Here is a 14754-nt window from a genome sequence, read left to right on the forward strand (position 1 = left end):
CTCACTGAGCAACCGTGGCCCCAACATATAAACAGTGATCTACAATAGATAATATTTATTATCTCTGTAATTAGCCTACTCACTACTGACACACTGCCATTATCTCAACCTATGGCAGATTCAAACCTTGGACTTTCGAGTTTGAAAGCAAGTGACTCATTGACTGAGCAAGTATGGTCCCCAAATATAAACAGTGATCTCTTATTGCTATCTTTGAGCTTAATCTCTGTAATTAGCCTACTCACTACTGACACACTGCCTACAACTAATTAGTAATAATCACAGTGTCAAAGGTCACACAGTCATTCATAACCCTCCAGTAGATCTAAATACAGATCTTTTGGATATCATAGCCTAAAATTGAATATTATGGAGATTTCTATCTTACTTTTCTCCTTCAATTGGGCTATACAGTGTTCAATGAGGGAAATTTTGCAAGGACAGAAGCCTAGGTCTACTCTTGTTCAATTTCCAACTGAGAGACTGAAAGCAATTTTCTAAATTCACAAAAAAAAAACACTTAAATTAGCCTGATCTAAATCCTAATTGAACCTCAACAGCTGGTAAAGCAAATATTTAATTCACTTCATTCCCTTGTAAGAATATTGTCATGGATCTTTTCTTTCAACTTCCAATAAGTAGGCTATCCCAAAACCCATGTCCATATGTAACTTTTAATAATCAAACTTATAGTTTAAGAAACATTTTACATGGATTCTCTACAGCCTGAGCATCAAAGTTCTATTTTGAAGAAAGTTGTCCTACAGGACAGGTGACACATTTCTTAGAAGTTAATAATACAAGATCTGTCCGATACAAAAATTGAGAAAAAAAGGAGCACCTGTTTGGTTGCTTCAAATATCCAGGATTGTTTTAGATTAAGGAATCAATGTAAAATCTTTCCTGAAAATGACAATAGTCACCCATCTTCTACTAGCAATCTGTGGATTTAGGACTTTACAGGAAATGAGTCCATAATCCACTGAATGATTCATGATGTACCCACGTCCATTGAACAAACCAAAACAAACTGGGTCACGAAAGCTGGATTTTTTGGAACTAAATCTGAGCCAAAAAAGTAAATGATCAAAAGTCAAATTTACCTGATTCCGTCAAATTTAATGCCTGGTAATTATTAAAACAAATCGGTCACTGAAACATCATAAATCTTGGTTAATTTGACAGTTTTTACTTCTAAATACTTTAGAAATTACTCTAACTTCCGGGTTGTACTCAACTTTGAACATACACGAGGTGAAGAAATCCTCAACGCTCATTAGCTGAAAATGAATTGATAAAGTGAAAGTGGTAGGAATGTCAACAAACCGAAAGTAAAATATATTATTGAACTGTTGCCAAATTATGAAGAGTAACCGAAATTTCCAAAAAATTCTTAAGTATTATGGTCATTAAATGCTAATTTCTTTTTTTGAAGGTTGCAAGGTATGCTTTCTCTTCTAGACACCTAATATTGATTTTCATTATGAAATATTTAGCCTACGCTTGATATACTTCCTTATGTGAAAGGTGCAAATGTTTTGCAAAATTTTGTTTGCATTTTGGATTATTATACCAAATTTTGAGCTCTTCTGAAAGTCTAAGAATTATGGAGATGACATATTCATGATGGAATGACCTTCACATCTTTGTCATTTGTTGAAGGGAGCGGCTTTGAATTTAGGTTTCATTCCATCTTTTTGGATTGTTTTGGATTCAGTTTTGGAGGGTCTGTCTTCCATTTGCCTTGGAAGATGAAGCTATGAATTTAACCCTTTATCAGTGGCAGTGTCAACCTTTCAAACTACATTAGTTATTTTAGACTGCAAACCAAGACCTGAATTGCTGATTGTCAGGTCAGTGGTGGCTGAAATATGTCCAAAGAAATAAGAAAGGACATGGATACTATGGAAATATTAGAACAAAAGCTTATGATATAACAAATTTTTTTTAGTTTTAATAGATATAACAAAATATTTAACTCAATACATCAATTGCAGAACGATATAGAAATACAACTGTTAAATAGTGCTCAATACATCAATTGTAGAGCGATATAGAAATACTACTGTTAAAATAGTACTCAATACACCAATTGTAGAGTGATATAGAAATACCACTGTTAAAATAGTACTCAATACATCAATTGTAGAGTGATATAGAAATACCACTGTTAAAATAGTGCTCAATACATCAGTTATAGAGCGATATATAAATACTACTGTTAAAATAGTGCTCAATACATCAATTGTAGAGTGATATAGAAATACCACTGTTAAAATAGTACTCAATACATCAATTGTAGAGTGATATAGAAATACCACTGTTAAAATAGTACTCAATACATCGACTGTAGAGTGATATAGAAATACCACTGTTAAAATAGTGTTCAATACATCGACTGTAGAGTGATATAGAAATACCACTGTTAAAATAGTGCTCAATACATCAATTGTAGAGTGATATAGAAATACCACTGTTAAAATAGTACTCAATACACCAATTGTAGAGTGATATAGAAATACCACTGTTAAAATAGTGTTCAATACATCAAATGTAGAGTGATATAGAAATACCACTGTTAAAATAGTACTCAGTACATCAATTGTAGAGCGATATAGAAATACCACTGTTAAAATAGTGTTCAATACATCGACTGTAGAGTGATATAGAAATACCACTGTTAAAATAGTGCTCAATACATCAATTGTAGAGTGATATAGAAATACCACTGTTAAAATAGTACTCAATACACCAATTGTAGAGTGATATAGAAATACCACTGTTAAAATAGTGTTCAATACATCAAATGTAGAGTGATATAGAAATACCACTGTTAAAATAGTACTCAGTACATCAATTGTAGAGCGATATAGAAATACCACTGTTAAAATAGTGTTCAATACATCGACTGTAGAGTGATATAGAAACACCACTGTTAAAATTGTGCTCAATATATCAATTGTAGAGTGATTTGCACATATAACAAACAAATATTAATATAAAAAGCATTCATTCAGGTAACAAATTCTTTATAAATTAATCAATAATTGCAAATACTATTATGGAGGGGAATCCTTGCCAAAAGTATTCACAAAGTCAAACTTGAAAACAAGGCCTTGACTTTACAAAGTCATATTTTCCACTGGTTTTCAAGTTTTACTTTGCGAATACTTTTGGCACGAATTCCTCTCTATACTATAAGATTAGAAAAAGTCATTAAAAAAATGTTTTAGCACTTAATCAAGATCACCAATTAGCCAAAAAATAATCAATATAATTATTGCCAAATTGGTTTAAATTTTAAATAATATTTCAGTTGATTGGGTAACGGCAAATCTTCCACAAAATCTTCAGATCTCAGATTTTGTAAAATAACCACACGACAATGACTAGATAAATCAAGTTGCCGTGGTAACTGATAAATATTCACTGTAACTTCGCGATCCTCACGGACAGGTTTGAAATCCAATATACGCATCAAGCTTCCACATTTTGAAAACTTTGGTTCGTAAATAGCACGGCAGATGCGAAATAATCCTGGTAGGGTCACAAAAAAGTATTTCAATAATTGTAAATGGTCGGAGTTGAAGAGATAAATGCCAGAATTAGTTGTGACTCCAAAACGATCTTCTGCTATTTTTTGCAGAATGAGCAGCGACCCATCTAAATTGTACAACAAATTAAAATGCGTCCCTCCAAGTAACGAAGGCAAGGACAGATTACTCCTCTTTACAGCTTTACCCGTATCCAATGAAAATATCACAAGCTCGTGTCGAATTCCTTCCTCGACTGATTTATAATTGGCTACGGCAACTTGTGACCAGCCATGACGAGGATCCATGGCAACGTACGGCTGAACTTCATGATTTAATACGAATGTTTTAATAACTTGCATAGTTTTGTTTTCGTACAAATCTAACTTATAGCAGAATTTATTCTCATAATTCGCAAGCGAAAGGATAATGGTATATGCCAAATCAGGCGAGATCTCACAATGAACCATGGTTACAGCCTCGGTTACAAAACGGATCACGTTCACTCCACATTTCTTGTCCATATCCAACAAAGGAAAGACAACTTGTTTGTGCTCTGTAAACCAGAAGAAGGCAAGAAGAACTAGGTTTGCCCTGTTGGCCAACACACGAGCATACAAGCAGAAATCCTTACATAAATATTCCTTTAACTCTTTTGGCATTGGTATGGATACTCTCCCCTTTCTGTAACTAAAAATAGATTAATCGAATGGATAATTAGCATAACTTTGAAATATACCAAATATAAATATACAGTTTTAGCTTTGTAGACTCTCAAAAAGGGTTGTTGAGTTGACAAACCTTAAATACCAAATAAAGAACAGTAGGATATAAAGCTCTGTTTCATTTCATGAGGCCAATAAGATACAGAACAGTAGGGTATAAAACTTAATTTCATTTCATTAGTCCAATAAGATACAAAACAGTATATTTCATTGGCCAAATAAGATACAGGACAGTAGGATATAAAACTCAATTTCATTTCATTAGCCCAATTAGATACAGAACAGTGGACATTTCATTAGCTCAATAAGATACAGAACAGTATGATATTGCAAATATAAAAGATGCAATGAACATGTGTACCTTTCAATATCTATGATTCTGTTGTTCATTCTTAAAATTGGACAAATCGAATTGGTACAAACCATCTCTCGTTCACAGTGTCGACCATCGCACTTATAGATATACTTATCTAGCCCATACACACCTGTAAATAGCAGAATAAATTAGAAAAAATTATTATCACTTCCGTACACAGTGATTCCACGAAATACTTCAGTTTATGGGGTAGGGGAATTCTATCCATAGGAAAGTACCAATTATTTAAGGGTGAAGGTGCAAGAGGCATAAGGGAATGGGCGAAACAAGGGTGAATTGGGGATGAGGCAATATGGGAAATGGGCAAGGGGCAATAAAATAAGGAAAGGGCAAAATGTGAATATCATGGAGAAAATGGAAAGGGGCTATACAAGTAGACACTCACTATAAAGGAGGGAGGGGGTTGCAAACTTACGTACCTGCAACTGTATCCCAATGTCTGGCATCTCCAGAATAAAGCAGATCCCATACCTTGGTATATTTTAGTGGCGGAATAGGGGGCCAGTTAATAGATGGTTGGTTCTCTTCTTTAGTTTTAGACTCAGGCCTACTTTTCTTATGATTTGAATTTCCCATGGCTTCTACTTTACACTACTATCCTTCATACCTGCAAGTAAAAATGAAAAAAGACAGTAATTGTGTTTGAGCCTTCAAATCCATATGCAGAATTTGACTTGTCTTTTCTTGAGATTCTGAAATAGCCTATGTACAGAAAAGCCTTAAAACTATATAGAAATAGATAGTGAAATTCCAAGTTTAAGATAGTTTTGAACGAATTGTGTAATTTTCAGTACTTTTGAAGACTATTTGCCTACCGGGGAGTACCAGTATTCAAGACCCAAATCAATCCCTGAAAATGGGAACCTGTCTCTTTACAATGAGGTGACAGCAACCTAGGACCAGTTGATGAATCACTAAATTAACAAAAAGGAGGTATAAGACTTGTTGGCACTAGCACTATAACTATTCTCACCTATTTCAAAATAAGTATTTTCCAGCACTGATGCTATGTTGTAAACCAAAAATTGATTGATTATTTAACTGTAGTCGTAGCCTAGTCTTCATAGGTCAATTCCGTAGTTATTGATTATGTAATTTACTACTGTTTTAACCTATAGGCTAACGCCAAGAGAATAGCAGCTTGTCAAACTACAGGTTAAACTATATTTTGAAAGCAATGTCACCTGACAAGTTGAAATTTATCACATTCTCTTTATATTCAAACTATCATCAAGTTGCGAAATATTTCATATTGATTTTTAATGAGTTGTCTTTTCCTGATTATTGAGAAGGGAGATAACTCTTGTTTATGACTTCATACCACACCTAATTTCTCTTTCTTTGGATGGCTCAAAATGAAATTTAATGAGTTAATATCCTACCTTTTCTACCTACGATTTCCGCTATGAAACCGGGCCACGTTATGCAGTGTACAATGAGGGAACTATCAAGTACTCAAATTTTGTGTGGCCTGTGCCCTTCCCCCTTAGAAAAATTTGTACACATGTACGCCACTGTTTGGGGTGATCCATCCCCCACCCCCTCAATTCCAAAGTTGTGCAGATGCCGCTGGTTCAGCTAGTTTATAATGTTCTTCAGTAGGCCAATTTTGAAGTTTTAGAATTGGACTACACACAATAGAAATGAAAAATGTTCTTTGTTTTACTCTACTGTCACTTCAGTTTATTACCATAAAAATGTTAAAACATAAAGCCTATGATTATGTATATATCTTTCATCGCTATTATGGTTCCCAAAAGACATTAAAAGGACAGATGCGCCATTGTTATTGACCAACCATACTATATTCTCAGCTTAAACTATCAGTGAGCCTTCAAATCCACGTGTGTCCAGAATTATTTGCATTTGAAAGTCAACAAGACGAGTCGTCTTTTCTTGAGACACTGTCATATATAGAGAAGACATCTATTGAAATAGGAAGAGAAATTCCTAATTTGAAATATATTTGTTGGGATTTTCGCACAATTCTAGTACTTAATTGTGAAGACTATTTACATATATTATTCAAGACTTAAATCAACCCCTCAATATGGCGCATCTGTCCCTTTGACATTCAATCATCATCAGTTACGATATCGAATTTACGGCCCCAGATCTATCTGAAACAGTTCCTAAAAAGAGGTTTTCTGAACTTATTTGTATCGGGGACATCGATTTGCACCATTTCAAATAATGTTAATTCCTTCAATTCTATTAAACGCCCGAAGCAAAATTATGACAAAATATGCGTATACCATTTAAGACCCTTTGTGGTTGACGTTATGAACAGGTTAGTGTCTATATGTGTATATGGGCTTTGGTTAGTGTTAGTGAAATTGCAAGAAACACAGGCGCCTGACAGTAAAATTTGAAGTGAAAATGGATGCTATCAGTGTCCCCGAAACACGTAACAATTTCAGATAACCCCTTTACGATCCTTTTTTTATTTTAAGGTCATCACAAGTTATGACTAAGAATATATGTATAATCCGAGTTCGTTCCTTTTAGATGAATATGTTCATCGACCAGATCCCGAAGAAGTCGAAGGATACTGATTATCCGTTTGGACATTATCGTAGTCGGCCATTTCTAAATTGAATGCCGGTAATCCATTAGATATCGACCCCTGCTTAAATTTCTGTTTCTGTTCCTGGCTTAGAGTCTTACTTGTCAGAAAATAGCGACTCATTAAGGCTACGAGTACGATAGCTACTGCTGTTCCTATAACAACTGCCGTAAGGATGATAGCCAATTCTTCAGTCTCTGTCAAAGCGCCTTCATAAGGCAGATTCGTAGTCTGTTCGGTTGTAGTCGCAGGTGTAGTTGTTAACTTTGGTACTTTGGTTACAGTCGCAGACGGGGTTGTTTGTTCGGATGTAGACGTTGTATTTGTTGATCCGTTTAAAGTATCGTTAGCCCTTAACACAGTTGTCATATTCAATCCCTTGCCAGTTGATGTTCCCAGAGGCGGAATGGATTGCACCGCTGTCGTTGTGGTAAGTGTTGTATTCAATCCACAAACTAAGACACAATAGGAAGTCAAAACAGAGAGCATGATAGTCATTTTATCCATTTTAACGGCCGACAGATGACTAATATTAATAATTGTTTCTGAAAGCTGGTAGGCTTATTATTCTGAAGATTGTTCTGCCTGATTGTTCTTTCTCTGTGAGTTTTCACTTAACAAACTACAGAAGTTTTTAAGGAATAGTTTATTAAGATTACACATGAAAAACTTTTCAAAAGTAAAATGTTCTTAATGACATACATGCGTGTTATATAAGGTGCGTATTGTACACAGATATATACGGCATCTTTTTTTTCCCAGAAATTGTTGATGAACTTCGACTTTTTCACTAAATATCACTAATATCCAACTGAATCTGAACAATAATCCAATATCCATGCGTGTTATGTAAAGTGCGCATTGCTTTCAGATATATACGTTATGGTGATATTTTGATATAACTTTTTCCAGTAGTTTCTCCACAAATTGAAAATATGATGTTTATTCTCCAATTCTTCACGATATCATCGTAGTAGCTGCGTATTATATGACTTGCGTATTGTACACAGATGTATACGTTATATCGCTTGCGTTATTACACCATAATAGGCCTACACTGTATCCAATTATTCATAAAATGGTTCTATATTAATCTATTGTGTGAGACTCTATACGAGAACATGGGTTATCTGATAATAATAGATAATATCACTGAAAAAACTTCCCGATCGAGATATAAGGTTCTGTCATGTACATGGTATCTATTTTATTATATTTTTTTTTGCATTGACAAGTTGGTGGGTCAATGATAAGATGTATAGTGTCGTACTGGATTTACTGTGAGCAATCGAAATAACATTCAGTGATTCGACTAGATGATTGGGGGCCTGTGGACTTAAGCGGGCTGAGGCCACACCACCTTCCCTACACCGGAAAGACTCCTATATACATGACCATAATTTTATATTATGTTTTTAAGATAGCCTACTTACATGTACTTTGGTACATTTTTTTTTCAATTTTACATTTATTCTGGGGTGGGGGCCCCTGGGTGAGAGGACAAATTTACGAAATTGTCTGTAGAACTTTTGCCCCTCCCCTACCGTCCTCCATTCCCACTTTGCCCCCTCCCTCCCCCCACCCCCTCCCTTTTGGGACATGTTGAGAAAAACATGAAACCAACATTGCAATCAAGTTGTAAATTTACAGTAGCGTTCGTTTTTGACGTGTATAACTCTTATCAATAAGGATATTGTTAAATTTTGATATACAACAAGTCTATGTGAGGTCGAAAAAAAAATTGTGTGATCACGTGCATTTAGCGTGTCTATTCTTGCACCTATTGACATTATCATAACAAAATACCCAAAACTGGGACTATGATATTTGAAATGTACAAAGTGAGTTGGTTTGATACCAAAGGCCTGTTGTATTATAATTTTCTGAACAATGTGATCAGAGCCGTATATAGACGGCTCTGAAAGTGATGACATATGTTAACTGTAGTCTGAACTCAATGAAAAGATAACTCTCACGTTACTCTTCATTTTGAAGGTAGAAATGGTGGTACATGCGATTTGAAGAATATTTATTTACCTTTTTATATTTTTGACAAATTGTATGAGGCCTATTCTATTTTAGATTTCAGGTCATAATCGATCATGGCCTTTTCATTCGGAAATACGGCTTCTACACAGCCTTCATTATTTGGATCTACGGCAACCACCACGGCTGCTCCGACAGGGTTTGGTTTTGGCTCCACTCCGGCTGCAAGCACCGCGACTGGGTTCGGTGGAGGCTTTGGAACCACTCCTGCAGCTGGAGGGTTCGGATTCAGCACTCCAGCAACATCCGCATCCACTGGTTTTGGTGGGTTTGGAACAGCAGGTACCACAACAACTACTGGAACTGGTTTTGGAACAGGGACTTCGACAGGTAAACTGATCCTTTATTGTAGAAAAGTTGATATAGCCTATAAAAGATGCCTTAATAGGCCTAATGGATTATGTAGTAGGCTAACTATCCAGTGATGATGCATGGTGCAGATTACAACTGAAAACATATCACATCAAAACAAAGGAAGATTTTTCAGACAGATTTAAGCACTCTTTGTAAAAAAAGTAAACTGACTCACGAGGATTATAAATTGTGAATCCTTTACAAAACTAGACCGGTGTTTTTGTTTTCCTAGGATTTGGTTTTGGTACTGGCACTACAGGTACTGGTTTTGGAACTGGCACTACAGGTACTGGTTTTGGAACTGGTACTACTTCCGGTTTTGGAACTGGAACTACTTCTGGTTTTGGAACTGGAACAGGTTTTGGTGCTAGCACAGGTACAACTGGATTTGGTGCAGGATCTTCAACAGGTTTTGGTTTTGGGACTGGAGCCTCAACTGGATTAGGAGCTGGTACATCCAATTTTGGTGGAACTGGACTTTTAGGTAAAACATTAATTGGAAAACTTCTTTCTTTTTTTCTAGTTTGAAGTATTTTTGACAGCATTATGCCATTTTTGTGAATTTCTAGTACTTCTGAAGTCTATATATACATAATTCAAGGCCCAAAATTTAAACATAGGCCTATGTTTTGAATTAAACAATCAATTTAAATTTGTAGGTCAACAACAGCTGCAACAACAGCAAGTAGCCAATGATTTATCCAATATGGCGATGGCTGTGTCACTTCCTCAGATCTATGGAGATGAACGTGATGCCATAATCGCTAAATGGAACCAACTGCAGGCCTTCTGGGGGACAGGAAAGGGTTTATATAATCAAAATGGCGTGGTGGAATTCAAGGCAGATAACCCATTCTGTAGATTTAAGGTGAGATTTGATTTGAGGTGAGATTTGCCAGGAATTTTTTTGAATTGGGAACTTGGCCTGTTGGCATTGATCTTTTAGAGATTAACCGTACAAATTTACAGTTGGATCTGCTGTAATAATGAGGAATTCAAGACTTAAGCTCACTAACCATATTAGAACCCACAACCTCTATTTTTTGATGCACTCATGCAAGTTTCAAATGATTAAATGCTATTAAGCTGTTTTTAAAGCTATGATGCTATATTAATGCTATATCTTGCAGGCTATAGGCTATAATGCTATAAAAGGAGTAGAAAAGAACACTGATGGTTTGATAATCATAACTTTAAAAAAGAAACATTCGGAAGTGTGTAAAGTCCAACAACAAATTGTGGATGTCCTGCATAGGATATTGGGTAGTAAACCAACGTTGTCTGTTTGTGTGGAAGGCAGCAAGCCTTTACCAGATGATAAGTAAGTGAACCTCAGACTCGAATATTCACAGGGATATATACCATGTATAGTGCACAGCTTTTACCCCTGATGCCTGTGCCAATGCTTCCCAGAGTCGGCCCGGTTTTGGCTTTCACCCCTTAATAAGGGTGTGCCAAACTGAGTGTGCGCATTATAGACAGTGCACAAATTTTTTTTGTCAATATTGACAGCCCACCATTTTGTTATTTGAATACTGATCAAAGTTCTAACACAATCTCAAGATATCATATTATATCTGTTTGTTTGACTTTTTCCAACCTGTTGGAATTGCATGTTCTTCTCTTCAGAACATCTGATGCCACTTATCAATTGTGTTTGTCAGCTTAACATTCAAGAGTAAAATTGTTTTCTTTTTTGCAGAACTGAATTAATATTCTACGTAATAGAAAGACCCGCCTCAGGTCCAGCTAGACGTGTTCCAGCATCGGAATTATTTTCATTTTTAAGTCAGCCTTCCCAGAAAAACAGTCTAATCAATGAGCTCACTGTAGACAGCATTTTACCGAAAATGGAATTATCAGTGGATCAGTTGAAAGATTATTTAGACACCCCACCAGCAGGTATGTTACGGTGAGGGAAGGGAACATGCCCCCAGCAGGTATATCAAAGTGAGGGGTGGGAAGGTGAAGTGTAGAACATGCAGCAGGTACATCAAAGGGAAGGAAGACAAAGAGAAAAGCCCCAAGCAGGTTTGACTAATTTCATCTGATTTTATTTTCGCTTAATTTTAGGCATTGATCCGTTACTATGGCAACAAGCAAAGCTAGATAACCCGAATCCTGAAGAGTATGTTCCAGTTCCAATGATTGGATTTAAAGAAGTTCAACAGAGATTGAAATATCAGGAACAACAGACCTCTCTTCATCAACAACGTATTGATGTAGGTGAATATTTCTGTTTTTTCAGGACAGAGATGTGGAACAGTCTAACAATCTAATTAAATGAGATTACAATTTCTGATCTTTTTATAATTTCTGATATTCTTAGTCTACATTGTAATCTAACAAGTTTTCTATCAAAGGGTTGTCCAAAAGGTGGCATTATTTATGTCATTTCATGTAGAATCTGTTTTTGATAGAATACAGGATTGTTGGATAGCGAGGCCCAAAGTAGAGCGATATGACAACCTCTTTGGGTTTCGATATCCCACAATTCCTTATTTATCAAGATTCTGGTTTTACATGACACTCTTTTTTTGGTTGATTCAAAACCTAGAAGTCAATGAATTTTGTACTACAAAACCTTATAACCTATTATTTCTGCTGGCTTTAAACTGAGTATATTTTGTGTGTTTCTGTAGGAAATGGGGGAAGATCTGAGTGAGTTACAGAATAAACACAGTAATATGTTAGCCAAACTAGAAGAGTATAAACGAAAACATTTAGAACTGGGTCATCGCCTCTTACAGGTAGGTAGGGATTGTACCACTCAGGATTTCACTAAGGGAATTGTTAACTTGTTAAGAGGTTTTCAAAACGTATATTGGGGACACTTGATAGCATCAATTTGCCACATTCCAATTTCAATCAATTACAATGCCACTAATTCTATACACATAAAGAATTTAGAAAACCTCTTAACAATCCCTTTAGATTGATTTAATACGCTTAATGGTAAGGTCAATATGCAACCTTGAAAGATGACATTTGAACTCTTCACTGAGTGATATTTGTTTATACAAAATGGAGAATTGATCTGTTTTAGATTATGATATTAGAAGTATATCTGAGACTGATGTATAAGTTATATTATATCTATAGGTTATAGTGAAACAAGAAGTTTATCGTAAAATGGGATATGCTATACAAGCTGAAGAAGAACATACCAAGGTTCAACTAGAAGCTATACAAGCTGAGCTCAATCACCCTACACAGTTTAAGGTATGGTATTCTGTCCATAAAGGCATCGTAAAGAGATCTTCTAAACTTTGTAGTGTATTGGTGACTCTCTGTTTTGCTCAATTCCAATTTTGGTTTCTGCAATTCCAAGATGTCTGATTGAAAAATGGAATTGTGCAAATTGATGCTATCAGTGTCTCCAATACACATAAAGAATTTAGAAAATCTTCTTACAATGCCTTTAATGTATAATAAGAGCATTAACAATCTAGCTTGGATCATATCTACCATCTGGTCCCAGGACAAGCGTCATGTTACCTTGGTTTTCTGCACTTCTCAGACTAATTGTACAAGGTTAACGTATCAAAATTGTTAGTCTCTCTTAGACTTTCTGTTCTCTTCAATTTTCTACCTGTGTTTTCCAGGGCCGTCTGAATGAGTTGATGTCTCAGATAAGAATGCAGAACCATCTGTTTACCAACAGACCAGACGTCAATTATCATATGGATATAGAGTTACAACATGAAATGAAACAGGTAGGTGTAACAAAATCAAGCTTTTCAGGACTTATTCAAATCATAAACACGAAAATTAATAGATTTTAAAACTAATTGGAATAGTGAATACAGCCAATCAGAGGCCTCAACACAATGTTAACAGTCTTTATGTGGAGGGCTCTGATTGGCTGTATAAGCTAGCGTACCATCCAATCAAATTGCTTCATGTACAAACTACCATAATGCAAGAAAAGTGGCTATTGCAGTCAAGGTGTAAGATGCTTGATATTGTAAAGATTGTTTAAAGTATTTTATTATTTAATTTTAGTTATTAAAACAGCAACAAGAAGGTTTAGAACATTTAATACAAATTATTAAAGATGATAGCCAGGATTTAGATTTAATAGAACAGGGTCTTCTGAAGAAAACAGTTCGATGACGGCATTAGTTATTAGTTTATCATTTTCATTGTTGTATATATATATATATAAGGGAAATCGTTCCAATGGGCTCGGACATAGAATGGCCAAAAAGAACATCAACTTATGAGCTTAATATGTTGAATTGGAATGTTCCAGGAGCATGTTTCATCACTAGAGCTATAGCACTTCTTATCATGGATTCTCAACTACAAAGCCAAGTCATTTGGTTCTCTGTAGAATTTATTCATATCACATAACGGCAAAATGTTCATGTGTCATGTTTTTTTTGTAAATAATCATCTTTGTTAAATAAAAATTATTCAAAACATTTGTTTTAGTATTAAAAAGTTTATGAACTTTATAACACACAGGCCAGTGATGAGACACAGGACCTTGTTTTATTGTCTCATTTACAAGGTCAGGCCTAGAACTGCTGATACCTTCAGGTATCTAATTCCTGGATGAAGGGGAGATGGTGTAACTAACAGGTTTGATAAATGATACAGTTTATTACAAGCAAGATAATATGACATAGATGTGGAATTACAAAACTTACATAAATACATTGAATATATAAAGTTTTAACAGCTATTCAATATGTCTAAATTCGATTTTTAATTCGTTAAATAATCTATTAACCCAAAGACAATTTAAATATCTTTGAACTATTAAAGAGTCATTCAAATTTATCCATTTCATTTGACCCAACAGGATATGAAGTTCTCTCATTAACTTAACAAACAGTATCGAATACTACCATTGATCCAGTCTGTGATATCAGTTAGCTGTAATTGGATGTTAACTTGTCATCTAGGAACCAACCAATAATTTACATGAAAAAAATAATTGGCAAGTTACCTTTCAAAATCCAGTCTTGAGACAGTACATGCAGACAAAAAACTGATAAAAGCTATATTTAGACTCGACTACCAAAATAATGTTTACAGAAAGGCTTCAAGTGAAATTGGTCCCTGAAAAACAAATGAAGCTATTCCCTTACTAAATGTAGAACTTCCCAATAGATGTTGATTTAACATTGGTTATGAACTTACAAA

General features: G+C 35.1%; 3 protein-coding genes across 3 annotated transcripts; 1 reads left to right on the forward strand and 2 right to left on the reverse strand.

The window, feature by feature from the left end:
• Positions 1 to 3277: 3277 nt before the first annotated feature.
• On the reverse strand, positions 3278 to 5872 carry LOTGIDRAFT_234307 (hypothetical protein; the record flags this gene model as incomplete). The annotated part of the gene is made up of 4 exons (XM_009061582.1): positions 5608 to 5872; positions 5054 to 5241; positions 4620 to 4743; positions 3278 to 4223 (listed from the first exon to the last, which is right to left on the reverse strand). Exons 2-4 carry the CDS (start codon positions 5208 to 5210, stop codon positions 3278 to 3280), a joined length of 1227 nt encoding a protein of 408 aa, XP_009059830.1. The 5' UTR covers positions 5211 to 5241; positions 5608 to 5872.
• A 1280-nt stretch (positions 5873 to 7152) lies between these two features.
• On the reverse strand, positions 7153 to 7707 carry LOTGIDRAFT_165064 (hypothetical protein; the record flags this gene model as incomplete). The annotated part of the gene is made up of 1 exon (XM_009061583.1): positions 7153 to 7707. One exon carries the CDS (start codon positions 7705 to 7707, stop codon positions 7153 to 7155), a length of 555 nt encoding a protein of 184 aa, XP_009059831.1.
• Positions 7708 to 9374: 1667 nt separating this feature from the next.
• On the forward strand, positions 9375 to 14025 carry LOTGIDRAFT_192964 (hypothetical protein). Its single transcript, XM_009061584.1, has 9 exons — positions 9375 to 9552; positions 10290 to 10468; positions 10731 to 10921; positions 11303 to 11502; positions 11674 to 11822; positions 12243 to 12350; positions 12703 to 12822; positions 13206 to 13316; positions 13606 to 14025. The coding sequence occupies exons 2-9, from the start codon at positions 10307 to 10309 to the stop codon at positions 13714 to 13716; spliced, it is 1152 nt and encodes a 383-aa protein (XP_009059832.1). The 5' UTR covers positions 9375 to 9552; positions 10290 to 10306; the 3' UTR covers positions 13717 to 14025.
• Positions 14026 to 14754: the final 729 nt, after the last annotated feature.

Source organism: Lottia gigantea, assembly GCF_000327385.1.
Source record: "Lottia gigantea unplaced genomic scaffold LOTGIsca_49, whole genome shotgun sequence".
Classification (NCBI taxonomy): Eukaryota; Metazoa; Mollusca; class Gastropoda; family Lottiidae; genus Lottia; species Lottia gigantea.